The sequence below is a fragment of the Pezoporus wallicus genome, unplaced genomic scaffold (genome assembly GCF_028554395.1).
Source record: "Pezoporus wallicus isolate ANWC-B61680 ecotype Strahan unplaced genomic scaffold, APGP_CSIRO_Pwel_v1 contig_3486, whole genome shotgun sequence".
In the NCBI taxonomy this organism is placed as follows: Eukaryota; Metazoa; Chordata; class Aves; order Psittaciformes; family Psittacidae; genus Pezoporus; species Pezoporus wallicus.
This window is the reverse complement of record NW_026642292.1, coordinates 8,523,292-8,540,321: the sequence shown is the minus strand read 5'-3', so window position 1 is coordinate 8,540,321 and position 17,030 is coordinate 8,523,292. Positions and strand designations below refer to the sequence as shown.

Genomic DNA, 17,030 nt, shown 5'->3' with positions numbered 1-17,030 from the left:
AAGTCCCTTGTTAGCTGGAAAGTTTTTTGGAGTTAAATCTTGAACTGAAGGTAATATGTAGGAAATGCCTGCCCCGGAGGTTCCTGCTTCTCCCTATTCTGCTTTGCTGTTGTCTGTGATGCTATTACGTGGCTGACCTGGGCAGTCCCCCTCTCACAGGAGCCAGTCAGTGCTTCAGACACCATGAGCCTTCCCAGAGGTTTTGCATGTCAGGACAAAAGCCTTGAACTGAATGTTGTATTAGTCTGTTTTGTTCCTCAGGGGTATAATGAACTAAAAGAACACACCCAAATTAATCTATTAAAGCTTTTGATCCACTATAAATAATCTTTTTTGGCTCTGTGGTTTGTTTTAGCAATTGTAAGGAAGATGTGATGAAAGTTAATGGAGACATACTTAAAACTAGTCCTGTATTAGTATTCTAAACCTAACAAATCAGCAGTGCTTCAAAATGTAACAAATATATGACTAAATCACTGTGCTGTTTACTTGTGTCAGACTTGCTTTTGAAGTAGAGTATTCCAGCAAGGAATTAGTTCTTTTGCTTTTAGGTAGGACTGATGAAGTTGTATCTGCAAAACAATTCTATTAATGAAAAAGCTTTTACAGAGCTTTGTTTCCTCTGCAGTATATTAGGAGGAAAAGAAGTGGAAAACCTACTTGGATAATGGGATTGGTAGGCTGACTAAATATGAGAAGCAAATCTTTTGGGAAAAGCTGAGTTTCTTTATGCATTTGTTTCTTTAAGTTGAACTGTGAGCACTGAATAATGCTCTTTGAGTCTCATTTGCTTTGGTTTAAGTATTTGTGATGTCTTCATGGTTAGATAACACTGTTAGTGCGGGGTGTAATGGGAAATCACAGCCTGCCTTGTGTGGAGCTCTTCAAGCTTAAAATACAAATTACAGTATTTCTAGGGCGATCCTGCAAATAAACTTATAACACAGTGTGAAATCAAGCTTGAAGTCTCAATTAGTCTGTCATGTGCCATAGAATATTCTGGGCTTCTGGCATAAGATTTAAAGATTTAAAATCTGTGACTCTGACTAACCTTTTGGTTACAGCATCCTTTCTCCTCTGACATAGGGTGTTGCCTCTGTGTTTTCTTGTGGGATACTCTGGGGTCCTGTTGCTATTTGTCCCCCTCCCTTCCAGTGCAGTTCTATTCCCTTTACCCCACTGTGGGTGGAATTCATTTGCCTTTGCTTAAGACACTAGTACTTCTTTAAACACAGTGGAGCATGGTATCTGGCATCTAGCTGTTCCTTCCAGAGGTATGGCTCTCCCTATGTTCTGTGTCAAATCTGCTGGCCCTGTATAAATCTCAGCTCCCTAAGGCATCCAGGATGGGTGGAGACTTCTGTATTTATACAAGTAGGGCTCAACCTTTTTGTTACTCTTCCTGTGTCCCTGTCCCTCTTTCTTCCTTCCCTCCTTTCTTCTCTTCCTCCCCCACTTCTTTCCTTCTCCCTTCCTTCCCTTCTTTTTTTCCCTCCCTCATAGATGGAAACCCTATATAGTCTGAAGTCTTTATGTCCTTAACTGGAACCTGGATCCTCCCATTACAGAACGTTGATCTTAAGAGGTGACTTTCAAAATACACAGCACATAAGTTCCTTATACTTCTACATAGCGACAGCCATAGGAGAATTACTGCTTACTGTGATTAGCGGAAGGTGCTGTGTAAGTTGCTAGTCCTAACTCAGTGTAATCACTGCAGCATGAAATTGTACACAATTAAAAACCAGATGATACAAAAATTTTTGAGATTCTACAAGTGACCATGCTGAAAATCTGTTTCAGCTTGTCTGTATGTATGGCACATTAATTGAGTTTGCCCCAGCTAATCTTGTTAAACGTACTGGAACCCACAGACTATTCTGCCATGTCTCTCTGTGAATGGCTTAGTGGCTGTTATGCCATACATCATCTGCGTTTCAGGTAGTGAGATACCACTGAGATGTGAGGAGGTGCAAAATAGCAATTTGTTACGAAAAACCTCAGCTAATGATGAACTGTGCAAACAGCAGCAGAACCTTTAACTTTTGTATAAATTACGAAGAAATATCAACTTGCTCAAATTTTGATAAATGTATGCAGGGGAGTTACAGTATGGGTTTTATTTAAATAACATAGTATGAAAGATGAAGGAGTACTTAAACTTATGAGCTATTCAGAAATACGTTTTTAAACCTGCTACTTTAATGCTTAAATGTGAGATGTTAAAATATTGTGACTAATACGTAAATCTCCGAATAACATGTAGTGTAGTGTAACTTTCTACAGCTTTTTCTGTTGCAAACTTTTTGTGCCTCAGTCTGCTTTTTAAAATTTTAATTCTTTCAGGTATATTTGGGAGTTTCAAGGGAAAATACATCCACCTAAATGTCTAGATCTAGGTGTTTATCAGTTGTGCATTATATGCTTTCCAACATTGAAGATGCCCTAAGTGGAGCTGTGGCTCAGTTAGAGCATCAGACCTTGGGAGAACAGGTCTTTAAATCCACAGTACTCTTGAATAACTTAGAGCAAGTTTCACAGCCCAGGTCTTGTTCCCTCATCCATTACATGAGATAATAATTCTGCATCTCAAAAGCAGTTTTTAGAGAAAAATATTCATTTTGGGTGTTACAGAAACAGGGCTTGCATGAAACTTAAGGACCAGAAAAGAGGGTCATTCAGAGCATAGCCCGGAGCTTACAGTGGTGTCTGCACTGGCAAACACTTCTGCATTGGTAGTGTGTTTGGAAACATTTGCAAATCTGTATGCAAAGGTCAGTAGGATATTTTAAACTGGAAAATCACACAATTGTTCTACTTTTTTATAGATTTAGCTATTGATGTCTGATCGTATAACAACTTAAAAGCACCACTTTCCTGCTCAATGACCAAAATCTGGTTAGGACAGACAGGTGACTATTGAGATTTATTGAAGACAAATAGTAAGATAATCAGTAACCATTCTAAGAAGTCTCTGATACTGTTATAGTGGTAAGTTCCAAAAATAGCTGAGTGCAATAGGAAATGTTTAACAGGGAAGAAAAACCTGAGCTTCTAGCATCCTTATCTCCTGTTTGCATATATTTTTTTGCCATTGAAATGGTAAAAATCCCCAACCTACCCGTTTTTTCAGACACTTGAAAACTCTGAGCAACTCCTCTGCATTAGTGCTCACTCAGTCAGTGAGCTCAAAATAGATTTGCTAGGGTGTTGCATGATCCACTCTAGTCATATTTAATGTTATCTTTTGCTTTTATTAAATAGCATGATTCCTGCTAGGAAGGTGTAGTACCAACATCGCGATTTTCTGCAGTAATGATCTTTACTTACCTGATGAATTAAGACTATATGTAAGACTTTGCTTGCTGTGATGTATCAGTCAGTAAACCTTCTCTGAAAACTAAGCCAAGAATTGAAATGTCTCCTTGTGGTTTAAACCCTGGTGTGCAACTGAGCACTATGCAGCCACTTGCTCACTCCCCCCCAGTAGGATAGGGAGACGACTGGAAAGATAAAAGTGCAAAAACTTGAGGGTTGAGATAATGAGAATTTAATAAGTAAAGCAAAAGCTGCATGCAAGCAAAGCGAAACAGAACAAGGAATTAATTTCCTACTTTCCACAGGCAGGCAGGTGTCAGCCACCTCCAGGAAAGCAGGGCTCCATCACACATGACTGTTACTTGGGAAGACAAACATCATCACTCTGAACATCCCCCACTTCCTTCTTCTTCCCTCAGCTTTATATGCTGAGCATGACACCATGTGGTATGGGATACCCCTTATGTCAGATGGGGTCAACTGTGTTGACCCTCCCAGTTGTGTCCCCTCCCAATTCCTTGTGCACCCTCAGCCTACTGCTGGTGGGGTGGTGTGAGGAACACTCTGTGTACTTGTGCACCCTCAGCCTACTGCTGGTGGGGTGGTGTGAGGAACACTCTGTGTGCACTGCTCAGCAATAACTAAAATATCTCAATGATGATATGTTATTATCATAAACCCAAAGCACAGCACCATGCAAGCTACTGTGAAGAAATTGAACTCTTATCAAGGCCAAAACCATATAAATATAGCTCTGTACATATTTTCTGTGCTGCACTAACCTATGACCACCATTGAATGGCTGTGTTGAGCTTTCAGGAGAAAAAGAATGGAGTAACTCAGTTACCTTGTCAGCTTAGTCTGTAAGGCTTTATTTTTTTTCTAGTAAAAAAAAGTTAAACCCCATCTACAAAAAAAAAAACAACAAAAAACCCACAAAAACCCCACCGCAAAAAAGCAAATCCCCCCCAAAGAAAATCAAAATGCATATCCATCCTAATGACTTCAACATCATTCTTCCTCATGTAACAGTCCAGCCTTCAGACCAGTCCTAGTACTCTTTGGCAGTCTGCTGTAATGCTGTCCTGAATTTGCGCATGCCTGCCTTCTCTCGTGCCCTACTTGTATTCTACCAGAAAAAGCATATTTCATTGGTGCTCTATCAATTTTATTGATCTGATTTTGTATGTTTAGAGGAATCACGGCACCCTTTTATTTAGGGCCACCAAGCTTACTGAAAAGTTGTAAACAAGAATATTGATCTCTTGGCGTAGGTGGCATAGTACTGCTATATGACGTGATTTTAAGAAATGTGTTTTGTTATATTTTGTATTTTTGGAGGTTTATGGCAGGCATCTGATAACAGAGGAGGAAGTATTTACTCTGGAAACAATGGGAATTAGAGATGTTGCTGAGATCTCATTAAGCTAAATCTTTATACGTTACGTTTTAGAAAATCTTCACGAGACCCAGGCCGAAGGAGGAATGCCTGTTGCTTTTGATGAGACAAGGGTGATTACCAGAGCTCACTGAAGCACTTTAAATTTGAGATAGTCTTAAGAATGCTTTTTAGCAGTAGGCAAACAGTGGGGTGCTCTGCAGAATTTTGTATTGCTTTGAAACTATGCAGAATATTATAGCCATAATATACAGCAGGTTGCGAATTGTTCTTGTGCATTGTATAAATTTGGTTAAACTGCTCAGAGCAGTTCATAGTCCTTTTTATTAACCAAAGACAGTAAGATCCAGTTTTCATTAATTTCATTAAATTAAACTCTGCCGTTGAGAAATAAACAGCGCACATGTTTCAACAGCAGGGACCCCCTTGGTTATTCTGTAGGTCACTATTTGTGTATTCACAGCAACTTTTTTGTTTTACCCATTGAGGTGAAGGAGAGGGTGATTTCTGAAGGTGTGTCTGTTCTGTGAGATTAGTATGTCTGCCTAAGCTCTCTACACAGGAAACCATTCATGCAGGCAGTGGCTGTTGAGATGTTAGCCTCTAGATATTTGACTAATGTACTGTAGAGAACTTGGACTGAACTGAGAAGTTAGCATTTCGGTGAACTTTCTTAGAATGAATACATCTTTTCCATACTTCCTACCCTCTGGTTCCTGGTCCTCATGTGCTGAGTGGTCAAGGATTGGCCTCCCGTTTGTTTTGTTATTTCTTAAAATCTTTCCTATTTCACTGCAAGAATGCAGCAGTCCTTGAACCTGCAGTTGCGTATGTTGTTGCAGGACCTTTTTTATCCCTGTTTTCAAAACCTTCTTGTAGGTAAATATGTAGTCATTTTTCTCAAATCTTAGTATTGTAACTTATGGCAGTATATGCACTCTTTGCAAGGACAGCAGAGCAGTGCTAGAGATGGCTCTAGGCTGAAGTTCAAATGTCATCAGGCTCTTCATAACAAAGGTATCTTACTGCAGGAGGGAGAAGTAAGACACATTCCTAGAAATGAGGTTAGACAGTATAGTGACACCATAATAAGCCGTGACTAAACACTGGGGAGCTGAGCAAGTAGAGAAAAGTTGTGTTAACACTGGTGCAGTAGAACAGTCCAAGCCCATCTCTTTTTCCAATGGCAGTTCCATTTTCATTCCTGAGTGCAGCAGTCATACAAGTGATTTGTTTAGCTTCCTATTTTACTCTTTTTGATTTGTAAACCAAAACATTCCATTTATTTTCATCCATATTTTACAAAATTGCACGGCTTGAATGTCTGCTTACTTGATTGCTTGAAAGCTTTTATCTGTAGAGTTTAGCTCTTTAATTTGCGTGCTCTTTGGTGTTATTTTGCTTGAATTTGTAGTTCAGATTTGAGTGGCCTGCATTATATTCACATTGTTTTTATTTTACTATCCATATATATTTTACTTTGGGTCCATCAAAGGCTTCTGTCAAAATATGTATTGTAATATATTTTTATTGCTTAAAGTAGTCTTTCAGTTTTATGCTGGTTCTTGTCTGTGCATGCTTCTAAATAAACCAACTGGATCAAGTAAAATTCCTCTTGTTCTTTTGTGTGTGTGCCCATGTGCCATTTTGAGGTAAGGTATGGATTTGGATGGCAGAGACTCCATCCTGAGTTCTTGGCTTTTGGGAGGTTTTTGTATTGAATGCGCTCATGTTTGTTCACTTTCTGCTTGCCTGCCCCTTTGCCAGCCGAACAACGGCCATATTTCTCCCCCCTTTGTTTTCTTGACACTGGAAGACATAGGAATATGGAGCACGACAAGGCCATTACCTCTGTAATGCTTAAATATGCATCTTTTGTTCCTACAGAAAATTTGGAAGTCCTGCAGACTTGTGCCAGTCTGAAGACATCCAGGACTTCTTACCCAGAGCTGTTGACAGCATGTATTTTATGGTGGCTTTATTTGGGACCTCTACTCTGGGGTTCCAAGCAGACTGAATACCAGGAGAATAATTCCCTAAAACACTGGTGTGTTAATGGGAAAATCCTTTGATTCATGAGATTAGTGAATAACATCTTAAAAAGAAGTTAAAATCCCATCATGTTACAGGATTTTGATATTGTTCTGATATAAATGACTCAGCATTTAGTGAAGTGTTGCAGAAGTAGAAGGCTGCCTAATAGGGAATTTATGCGTCACAGCATGGGGATTTCATACAAATAAATGAGGTTGGTTTCGACAGTGACAGCACAAAGTGATATAGTATTATGGGCAAATGCAGTGTTATTCTGGCAAAAGATGAGTGGTGTCAGTAAAAACAGAGAAAAAGTGGGGCCATGTTCTTGGATAGAATAGATAAATGTATGCATGTATTGAAGGGATGAGGGGGGAAAAATAGATGAATGCTTTTAACCGAGAGGAAAAACTGGCCTTAAAAGAAAAAAAGAAAAAGAACAAAAACCCAAAAGCAACTCCCACGCCCAAAAAACTTTGTTTGCTTCTGTTTTAGAAAATCTAATGAGGCCCCTTAAGAACTATGGAATTGCATGGTGAGCATATGTTTTAATTTAAATCAAGCTTCTTTACAGATGTACTTGGTGGTGGTGTGCTGGAAAGCTTAAGTTTTTGCTTTGTTGTTTCAGCATGTCTATGGGCTTCTTGATAGAAGAGACTGCCCCTGTTGTGTGGAGGGGGCTCATGGTAATGTCAGCTGTTGAAAAATTGTTGAGACAGGTAAGGACTTAGAGTACATACTGGTGTTTCAAATTGTTTATTTTAAGATGCATTTAACTGATATATGAGTGTCAATGGCATTATTTAATATATTCGCAGTGAGCATTTTTGTATCTTGGTCATCTTAAACTCTGAAGAATTTAATCTTAGCTTCAGGTAAGAGGAAAAGTTGAAATTTTTTGCATTTGCGTTATCTCCTTCAAACAGAACTGTTGTTCCATGCATTTCATGAGTGAAGCATCCCAATTTGCCTGCCTTCTTATTCCTTTTTATGTTTCTTTATGCAATTGTTAAAAAAAAAAGGTTGCCTGAGGATTTGAATGTATAGGTATCTATGCATCATTACAGCTGTATTCCCTTATGTGCTTGTTAATTCACCAGTGCTAAGAATTCTTGGATGGTGTTTGGCATATGACAGGTACATGAAAATCATTAGTTACCATCTCTGTGTAATGCAGATAGATTGTTAGTTAATAAATTTCCTGGCATATGGAAGCGGGGTGGCTTTTTTATTTCTTGACAGATTCTTCACCCCTTCCCCCCCCTTTTTTATTGTGTATAGATCTGTGAAGTGCTAATGAGACAAACAACTGAAAAAACGCATTAGGGTTGTGTGTTTAGACTTTGAAGTGACCCAGATTGTTCACAGCTTAACATCTATTCCAGGGATTTAATGTATACAGCTTGGAGATCACTGGGTTTCTGTATGTCTTCTGTAAATGCCTCCAAATCTTGTACTCCCTTAATGACAGCAAAAAAGAAGATACTTTTTTTTTTTTTTAACTCCCCAACCTTTTTCCATTTTTACTGAATTCTCTAACACAGGTTTTAGAATAGTGTGCTCATTGCCCTAGTCAGAAAAGCCACCTGTTTCCAAAATTTCAGGAGGAATATCTTTGTCTAGATTTGTCTTTATTTTAAAAATAAGGGGTATCCATGCTAGTAGCTGTGGAAGGGTGTTTATTCTCTGTGTGTGTTGCATTGCCTTGGCCAGGCTTACAAGGACTTGAGCCTAAAACCTCGAAGGTACAGCTAAAGTTAGCACCTGCTGTATTGGCATACTCCACCCTGGGAGACTGAAGACTGGCAGGCACCTCCACTGCTGTTGCTTCAATCATTAGTATCCCCAGATGGGAAGCATGTGCCAGCATCCTTGTGGAGGGTGTGGATGATGCCATGTAATGAGCTCATTGCTCCCTAGCAACCAATGAAGCAAGTTACATGCTGGCTGATCATGCTGTAGGAATGAGACAGAGTCCATTAATGCTTGGGGCATCAGTTATTTCCCTGACAGTGGAACCTGAATTCTGAAAGAGGAGGGCTTTACAGCTAAATTCTTTTCTCCCTACGAGTATTTTGCTTCTGAATGATGACCAGGGTAGTTTTAAATCTCTGCTGGAAAAAGATTTTTCCATCTCATCCTTTGAAGAAGGAAGCTCACAGATCACAGGGATAACCAGCAGGTTCTATGTAATGTGCAGGTGGTTTCCAGACTACCATGTGCTAACCTCCCTTTTGACATAGTTATTCATCAGTCTTAAGAAGAAGTTAACTGAAGAACCGATAGCCTAATAGCCTTGGACACCTAAACAAGAGAGGACTGCAGCATGCAGCAATGTTTTTGAAGATACTATAATTCCATTTTATGTTAGAAATTATTTTGTCATCTGTTGGGGGCTTTGAAATATTTCCTTGTTTTCTCTTTCTCTGCTCTGGTTGGTCTTGGCTATTATTACCTTTTGTTTGAGAGCATAAGGTTGCTTGCAAGAGTACTTCTGTTTGTATTTAACTTCCTAAATGCCTGTTCTTAAGAAATAGCTGCTTTACCTCTATAGCTACCTGTAAACCATCTATGTTAGCTCCCTAATCTAGATATATAGTATAAGTGTATGGAGTTTGTGTGCATTCAGACAAGCTGAGAAAATACTAAGTTCTCAAAATAATAAAGTCAGACAGATAGAAAACACAGAGGTTCCCAGACTTTTGCATGAAAAACACTGGTAGTATTTACAGTGGTGTTAGTAGAGGGGTTTTAGTTTGTTTTAATTGCATCGAGACTATGCATTCACTCTGTGATGCTTGTTTGTATGCTTTTTTTTTTTTTTCTGTATGAACAAATCTGTTTTCCAGAGTTTTATCATGCTTCAGATACTCCAATAAAGCATTGAAGGGCCTAGTTTCCAAATTCATTAATGAGGACTTGTTAGCTCATTGTTTACTTCTCATCAGTCTGTGCCTGTATGAGTTTTTGCTTCTCTTTCACTTGCAACTTATTTAAATTTCTGGAATTCTTACTTTGGAAAATACTTTTGTTAAATATATATGTTATGTGCTTTCCTAAATACCTACTGCATGTGACCTCTCTATTTGTGATAGGTCTATATTTGTCCTTCTCTGGTTTTACTTCTTTGGTGGATGAATGTCTTTTCAGCTCAGTACAGAGTCCAGCCTCATACTTGTCTCTTTTCACTTCTACTTGCATATGGCCAGGTTACATTACTTTTTAGATAAAACACCGCCTTTTAATTCAAGGTTGGGTTTGGGCCTTGTCTAGGGTTAGACGACGATGTAGGAGGTCCAAGAGATTTTCCCTGAGGCTGGACAGCCATGAGTGGCAGGGTGTGTGGGATAGTATGGGCAAGTATCTAGGTCAGTGGGCCCCTCCAGTACTTTGGAATTTCACCACCGAACAACTGCAAAATCCAGAAGAATTAGTAAAACACTTAAATGAGGTGTGTGGTCATTCTGGCCATACCAGAGATGGACAAATCACTCCAGCTCAGGGCCTTGTTCAAGCACAGCAGCTGCAAAGCAACAGACAGCTCACCAAGCACAGCACTGCAGTAGTACAGTTCTCAAACATTGATTGCAACAGACAGCGCAGCTACTCCAGCTCCAAGCACAGCAGCTACGCCAGCCCCAGCGACAAGTACAGCAGCTACCCAAACCCCGACAGGCAGTTTTCTGGAACATGACCTTTTCCTTAAAAAAGGAAATGTAACTTATAATACGAGATAGAGTTAGCAGTTCAGTATACTGTTTTACATATATATTGGTGTATGTTTTATCAAATCAGTATATAGATGCAAATACATAGTGTATTAATTCTATAATGTGTCCTACTTTTATTGAAAGCTTTACTGTATAGAAAAGAAGGAAGGGGATGATGATAGATATTGGAAGGACAAGAATATATAAGGGAATGATTTTTCACCTGTAGTGAAAGTAAATTAAAAGCAGTAGTGGAACATTTGATTCTATACAAACATATTCATAACTCAGTTACATATATCTCTTTTACAAGCCTTGAAATTATCCAAAATTTTGTTGTGCCTGTGAGGTGACTTCTTTGTTCACATACTTAGATGTTGTGTAGGCCTGTTTACACTTCAGGGTCATCTTTTTCTCTTTATCTGGGTTTTAACTCTTCCCATTTGCCACATTTATCTTAATGTAAAAATTTTTTTACCTCTGCTAACACTTCCTTTGAATATTGCTTGCATGTAGATGGGATAGTAGAGAGTATATTTTTGTTTACTTGAGTTTTTTAAAAGGTAGTTCTTTTCTTTGAAGATATTGTTAAAGCCCAGGTAAGGAAGTTTTGATAGTTCTCCAGTGTCATCTGTTGCACTAGGCTTTTTCTATTCAGTTTTCACTTAACAAACACTTCAGAAGCTTCCTACTCTTGTATAGTCCCATTTAGCACTTGTTCCTTTACCCTGTGTGTGTCTTGACTCACTGCTATGGTACTCGGTTCCGAGTAAACAAGCTACCTCAAAATGCTTCATCTTGATGTATTTGTTGTGGGAGTGACTTCTGACAAGCCTTTAGGCTAAGCATAGTAAAGATACAACTTTTTTGAGAGTTACCTAAAACCTGTACTTGAACAGCAATTTATCTGAAAAGCTCTGTTGAGAGAAGTATCAAGCAAGCAGTGAAGAACCTTAGAAATATGAAAATAATTTATAAAAAAAAAGACAAGCAAAATAATTTGCTGGTTTAAACTGCTTTTGCAACAAGGATTTTAAATGGTCATTGCTACTGTTCCATACAGCCTGTATGGTAAGTTTTCTAGCACCATTCTCATTTCTGTCTGAGGACATCTTGACAGTTCAGTGGTAAAGGAGCAATTAGAAGAGTGCAGCCACAAACCTGAACTGATCCAGGAGCAGTGTGACTGGCTGCTTTGCATCCTGGAGTATACTGTGGCAGTTGTTTCGCCAAAAGGTTGAGGTAGGGGATGAGGCACTTTATAATGCAGGTGGAGGGGGTTTCTTGTTTAGGCAGTAATCAGTAAAACTTGTAATACAAAGGATAGTAAGTGTTGGTTTCTGATCTTGAATGCTGTCTTCTGTGTGTGTGTTAAGTTGAAATACCAGCAGAGAAGGAAAAAAAAATCAGTATGCAGTGGACAAGTCAGATTTTCTATTAAAAAAAACCCAGGCAAAATACAAGTGCATATTTCAGCTGTAGTATTCTCCATGTATCTTTGTCACATCAGTAGATAAAGTTGTATCATTATTAGAAGCAAGCATTACCTACGCATGGATTCTAGGTGTCAGCAGTTCTGTTAAGTGCAAACAGTCTTCTTGGAACTAGCCCAAAAATCTGCTCTTTTCAAGGCAGGGATCTCTGGTTTATTAAAGTCCTTAACAGGATTTCTTACACCGACTGTGACATTTCAACCTATGTTTTTCTAGGCTAGTCAGATCTTACATGGAAAGACTCTTGTATTTCTTCCTTACCATGCTTCTCTAGGGCATCAAGAACATTTTGTGCATTGGCAGCATCCCTGGTATAGTATGGCTATAAAGTAGAGCCTCAGTGCTATTAAGTGTATTGTGACCTCTAAAGGTTCCTTAGATGTACCTGACAAGGATGAACACATTTTTCTAGAAAGATGACGAAGCTTTTCCTGGAGTGGCTCAATTCTAGTGAGTCCCTAAAATACTCTTCTTATTCTCTAATGGCAGTTCCTCCATCTCTTTCTTGCTGCTGCTTGTAGCACCACTTTTTAAATGTATTGAAAGAAAATTGAAACAAAGTTTCACTTGGAGGGGTATAATTAGAAAGGAAAGAATACAGGGAAGTTAGAAAGTAAATTTCATAAACCTTTCAATGCAGAGCAGTTGCACATGTGCAGAAGAAAATGAGGCCTTGCACTTTGAAGCGTGGACAGACTTTATCTCCTGTAGATTCATGTTGAAAACCGTACATTCAGCAGAAGAATGATGAATGTTATTTTCTTAGCTCAATCCAAAGCTGAGTAAGACTGTAGTCTGAAGATCCAGTCTTGTCCTTTAAAAAGACTTTTAACTCAATTTATGTGATTGTTACACTTGTATGTAATTTTGAAAGTGTAGCTAGAGATGGAGATTCTGTATGCTACTTTGCTTCTGAAGCTGTCCTCTACCAAGAGAACAATTGTTTTGAAACTAGCACTTGCCAGAGGTAATGGTGGTAGTATTTATATAGTAGATTGTGTATGTGTGAATGTGTATGTATGCCTCAAACCTTTTTTTTAATGTAATTCTCTGATGTTTAGTTATCATATGAAAGTAGTTGTAGAGTTTCATATGTTATTGGGAACAGGAAAGATGCAGACAGATAAACTTTCTTTGAAATACTGAACAGGCTGCAGCTTGTGAGGTCTGGGATATTTCAAGAGCCTCTGTTAAAAAGTTGCCATAAAAGCAACAGTGGAGTGAATTGAACAATAAAAATTAATGTTTAAAGGTTTGGGATTAGATTAACTTGGAAACAGTAGTAGTATTTAATTCTTAGAGGAGAAAGACTATGGAAGCTATATTGTTGTAGATTTTTGATCATTCCCTGAAGTGGCCCATCTCTATTGAGGAGGTTATAGCTGTTCATTATTATTTTTGTTTGACATACATTAGTTAGTAAATTATTTTGTGTAGTTGCTACTGTTTGAAGAGTGTTTATGTGGTTATCGGTGTTCTCCTTTCCAGCATTTTAATTGGAGAGGTGGCATATGTGGATTTAGGGACAATTTTTCTTTAAATGTGGTTTATTTTAGGTGTATAATAATGCTGCACTTGGGGAGACAAGAAAAATACATAAGGTACTGAGAGCAAATGTGTTTATACCTGGTAGAATAGCTACCATGCCACCATTGACTGTTTACTGTGCATGTTCTATGCAGCAGAATGTTCTCTATATGGTTTCTATAGACATCAGTCCAACCTCATTTATCATGTGTGTTTATAACATGCTGTGTTAAATCTCACAAATTCTTCAGCATATAATTTTTCACAGTTTTTGTACTGTCTTGTTTGCCTCTGTGTATAAATAGATTTCTTACAAACAGAACAATGGAGAAACTAGGGGAAAACATTACAAGTTAGAAGGAACGATGAGCATTTGATTTGGAAGCAATACATGACAAGAACATTGTCAGTAAGGTAGTTAGGTACTACCTGCTGAGCCATCTGCCTGATTGATTAGTATGGTTGTCCTTCAGCTTCTGTTTGTGCGCTCATACTGTCTTTTGCCTTACATTTTTGGGACTCTGGCAATTTCATTCTGTGTTTATTCAGTGTCTAGCACTGTAGTGAGTTACCACTTGATGAACAAAAATACAAAGACTAGTATTTCCAACTTCCAGGTAAATATAAACATCTTTCTCTGATAACTTTTTAATCTTCATGAAAAAAATTTATTGTATTTTTTTTTTTCCTATTAAGCATAATGTATTTTGGTAGAATGTTAAAGGGAGATAACTGCTGTCTTTGACTACCTAATGGGTAGGTACAGAGAAGATGAAGGTAGATGCTTCTTGAATGTGCAGTTGGTTGGTTGTTTCATTACAGTGAAAACAGTCGCACATCAGAACAGGTTGCGCAGAGATTCTAGAATCTCTCTTTTGGAAGATACTCAGAATTCAGCTGGGCAAGACTTTGAGTAGCCTGCTCTCAAAGCAGCAAGATGGACAGACAACCTCTTTGGGTTCCTTCAAACCTAAGTTATTCTGTGAATGTGGGATTAATTCTAAAATTGCCATTCCGCTGCCTATTTGAATGTTGGTGTATAACTCCATTAAAGCCTACAGCTCAAAGAGAAGAAAACGGTTCTGCCTTTCAGAGATCACTGGTTAGAGCATTCAGTCAAAACCTACGCTGAAATACAGGTGTCTCTCTGAGTGCCCTAATCATTCAGCTGGACAGTCGTGCTAGCTCATCTCTCTTGCTCAAATGAATATACAATTATGCCTTGCAATCAGATGAGAAAGTTTCAGCATAATGACCGAGAGCATCCTTTTCTCAGTAGCATTTCCAGTTATTTGGTGCGTCTCTTTAGACTTTAAAGATGCTGTTTAGATCCCTGTTTAGCTGTTTAGATGCTGTTTTTTTAGACATAAAAGTCAAAGCCAAATAACCCTTATCTCTGGAATGAACTATGAAATAAAAAACAATAAATACATTTTTCCTCTTGTTTTGAGTGAAATACCTTGATCTAGAAGAGGTTTAAAATATGGGGATTCTAGTCTTGTATGCATTAATGTGCTCTCAGGCATCTTAGAATTGAGTAGCAGTGCCACTAAGAAGATTGTGCTGGAGGCTCACAGCAATTTTTGCTTTAGCTTTAACAGTTTGCTGCCTAGGATGCAGACCTTTGTGAAACAGTCTGAGACATCTGGCCCTCCTCTGTAATGCATGGAGAGACATAGGTTGATTTTTTTTTTTTTTTTTTTAAACCCTGCTATTAGTGTTAGCCATGAGTATTTTACAGTCCACATTGGACAAAGAAAAATTCAAAAATGGCAGCAAAAGGCATAGAATCATAGAATAGTTAAGGTTGGAAAGGACCTTAAGATCATCTAGTTCCAACCCCCTGCCATGGGCAAGGACACCTCACACTAAACCATGTCACCCAAGGCTCTGTCCAACCTGGCCTTGAACACCACCAGCGATGTAACATTCACAACTTCCATTGTGAAGCAACCATTCCAGTGCCTCACCACCCTCACAGGAAAGAACTTCCTCCTTATATCCAATCTAAACTTCCCCTGTTTAAGTTTGAACCCATTACCCTTTGTCCTGTCACTACAGTCCCTAATGAAGAGTGCATCCCCAGCATCCCTATAGGCCCCCTTCAGATACTGGAAGGCTGCTATGAGGTCTCCATGCAGCCTTCTCTTCTCCAGGCTGAACAGCCCCAACTTCCTCAGCCTGTCTTCATACTCCAGCACTGGAGGTGCTCCAGTCCCCTGATCACCCTCGTGGTCCTTCTCTGGACTTGTTCCAACAGTTCCACGTCCTTTTTATGTTGAGGACACCAGAACTGCACACAATACTCCAGGTGAGGTCTCACAAGAGCAGAGTAAAGGGGCAGGATCACCTCCTTTGACCTGCTGGTCACACTCCTTTTGATGCAGCCCAGGATACGGTTGGCTTTCTGGGCTGCGAGCGCACACAGAAGCCAGCTCATGTTAAGTTTCTCGTTGACCAACACCCCCAAGTTGTTCTCCGCAGGGCTGCTCTGAATCTCTTCTCTGCCCAACCTGTAGCTGTGCCTGGGATTGCTCTGACCCAGGTGTAGGACCTTGCGCTTGTCATGGTTAAGCTTCATAAGTCTGGCATCAGCCCACCTCACAAGCGTGTCAAGGTCCCTGTGGATGGCATTCCTTCCCTCCAGGGTATCAACAGAACCACACAGCTTGGTGTCATCTTCAAGTAGGATATTACAAGTGTAGAATGAATCTTATATGTCCAGATTTTTTGGAAGAAAGGCAGGCAGGGATGAGTTCAGGAACAGACTCTGGGCACATGGATTTGAAGGCTAACATGTTTTGAAGTGTTACCTAAGCAACAGTACTGGTGGTACTTAATTTCAATGCCGCTCTTCTGTGTTTGTTTTTTCTCTCTTTTTCCCCACTAACAAAGGAGTCTGTTGTTTCTTTCTAGTTGCTGTAGGTTACATGCAAAAAGAGTCATGGGTATTTCTGTGCTGAACACTGCAGTTCCTAAGAGGTAGGTGCCCTGCATGCAGGAATGGAAAGTCAAGCTAAAGCCTAGGCGTACCTGGGATGGTGGGAATACATCGCTTGTCATTCCCAATAGTACTATTTACCTTCATACACTTTGGCACTGTCATGGGAGAATAGGTGCAAGCCTTGGATTTTAACGGTAGTGAAAACTTCTTATCCTTTGGATCCAGGACTTGAGCAAATTCATGTGAAGTTCCAGTTTTGCTGTGTTTCATCACTTACATGGTAAATGTCATTGGGGGCTTGCTCAAGGATTAAATTATTATTAGTGTGGACAAAAAACTGTGTCTTATCAGTATAAAATCAGTGAGAGAGTGTGTTGGTGGATGAGAAGGAGTAGTGAAATGGGATTTAACAGAGATTGACATGTACTAGGTGAGGAGGAAGACAACCATAACAAGTTGATGGCTCTGATTTTTGTGCAGCTATATTTTGAATGAACTGAAAGGATCCCCTGAATAGTGAGTCAATGATGAAAATTATTATTATTGTTAGAGCAAGTTAAGAAAAAGCACTGCAATGAAGCCAGATGATTTTTTTTTAAATTATT

General features: G+C 39.1%; 1 protein-coding gene across 1 annotated transcript in view; it reads left to right on the top strand.

Moving 5' to 3' along the window:
- The window catches only part of NUBPL (NUBP iron-sulfur cluster assembly factor, mitochondrial), an 85,802-nt gene that overhangs the window by 23,438 nt on the left and 45,334 nt on the right, over positions 1 to 17,030 (top strand). The window contains exons 5-6 of the mRNA XM_057428447.1: positions 7,247 to 7,286; positions 7,380 to 7,470. Of these exons, the coding sequence (XP_057284430.1) occupies positions 7,247 to 7,286; positions 7,380 to 7,470 (131 nt within the window). The remainder of the gene's footprint in view (positions 1 to 7,246; positions 7,287 to 7,379; positions 7,471 to 17,030) is intronic.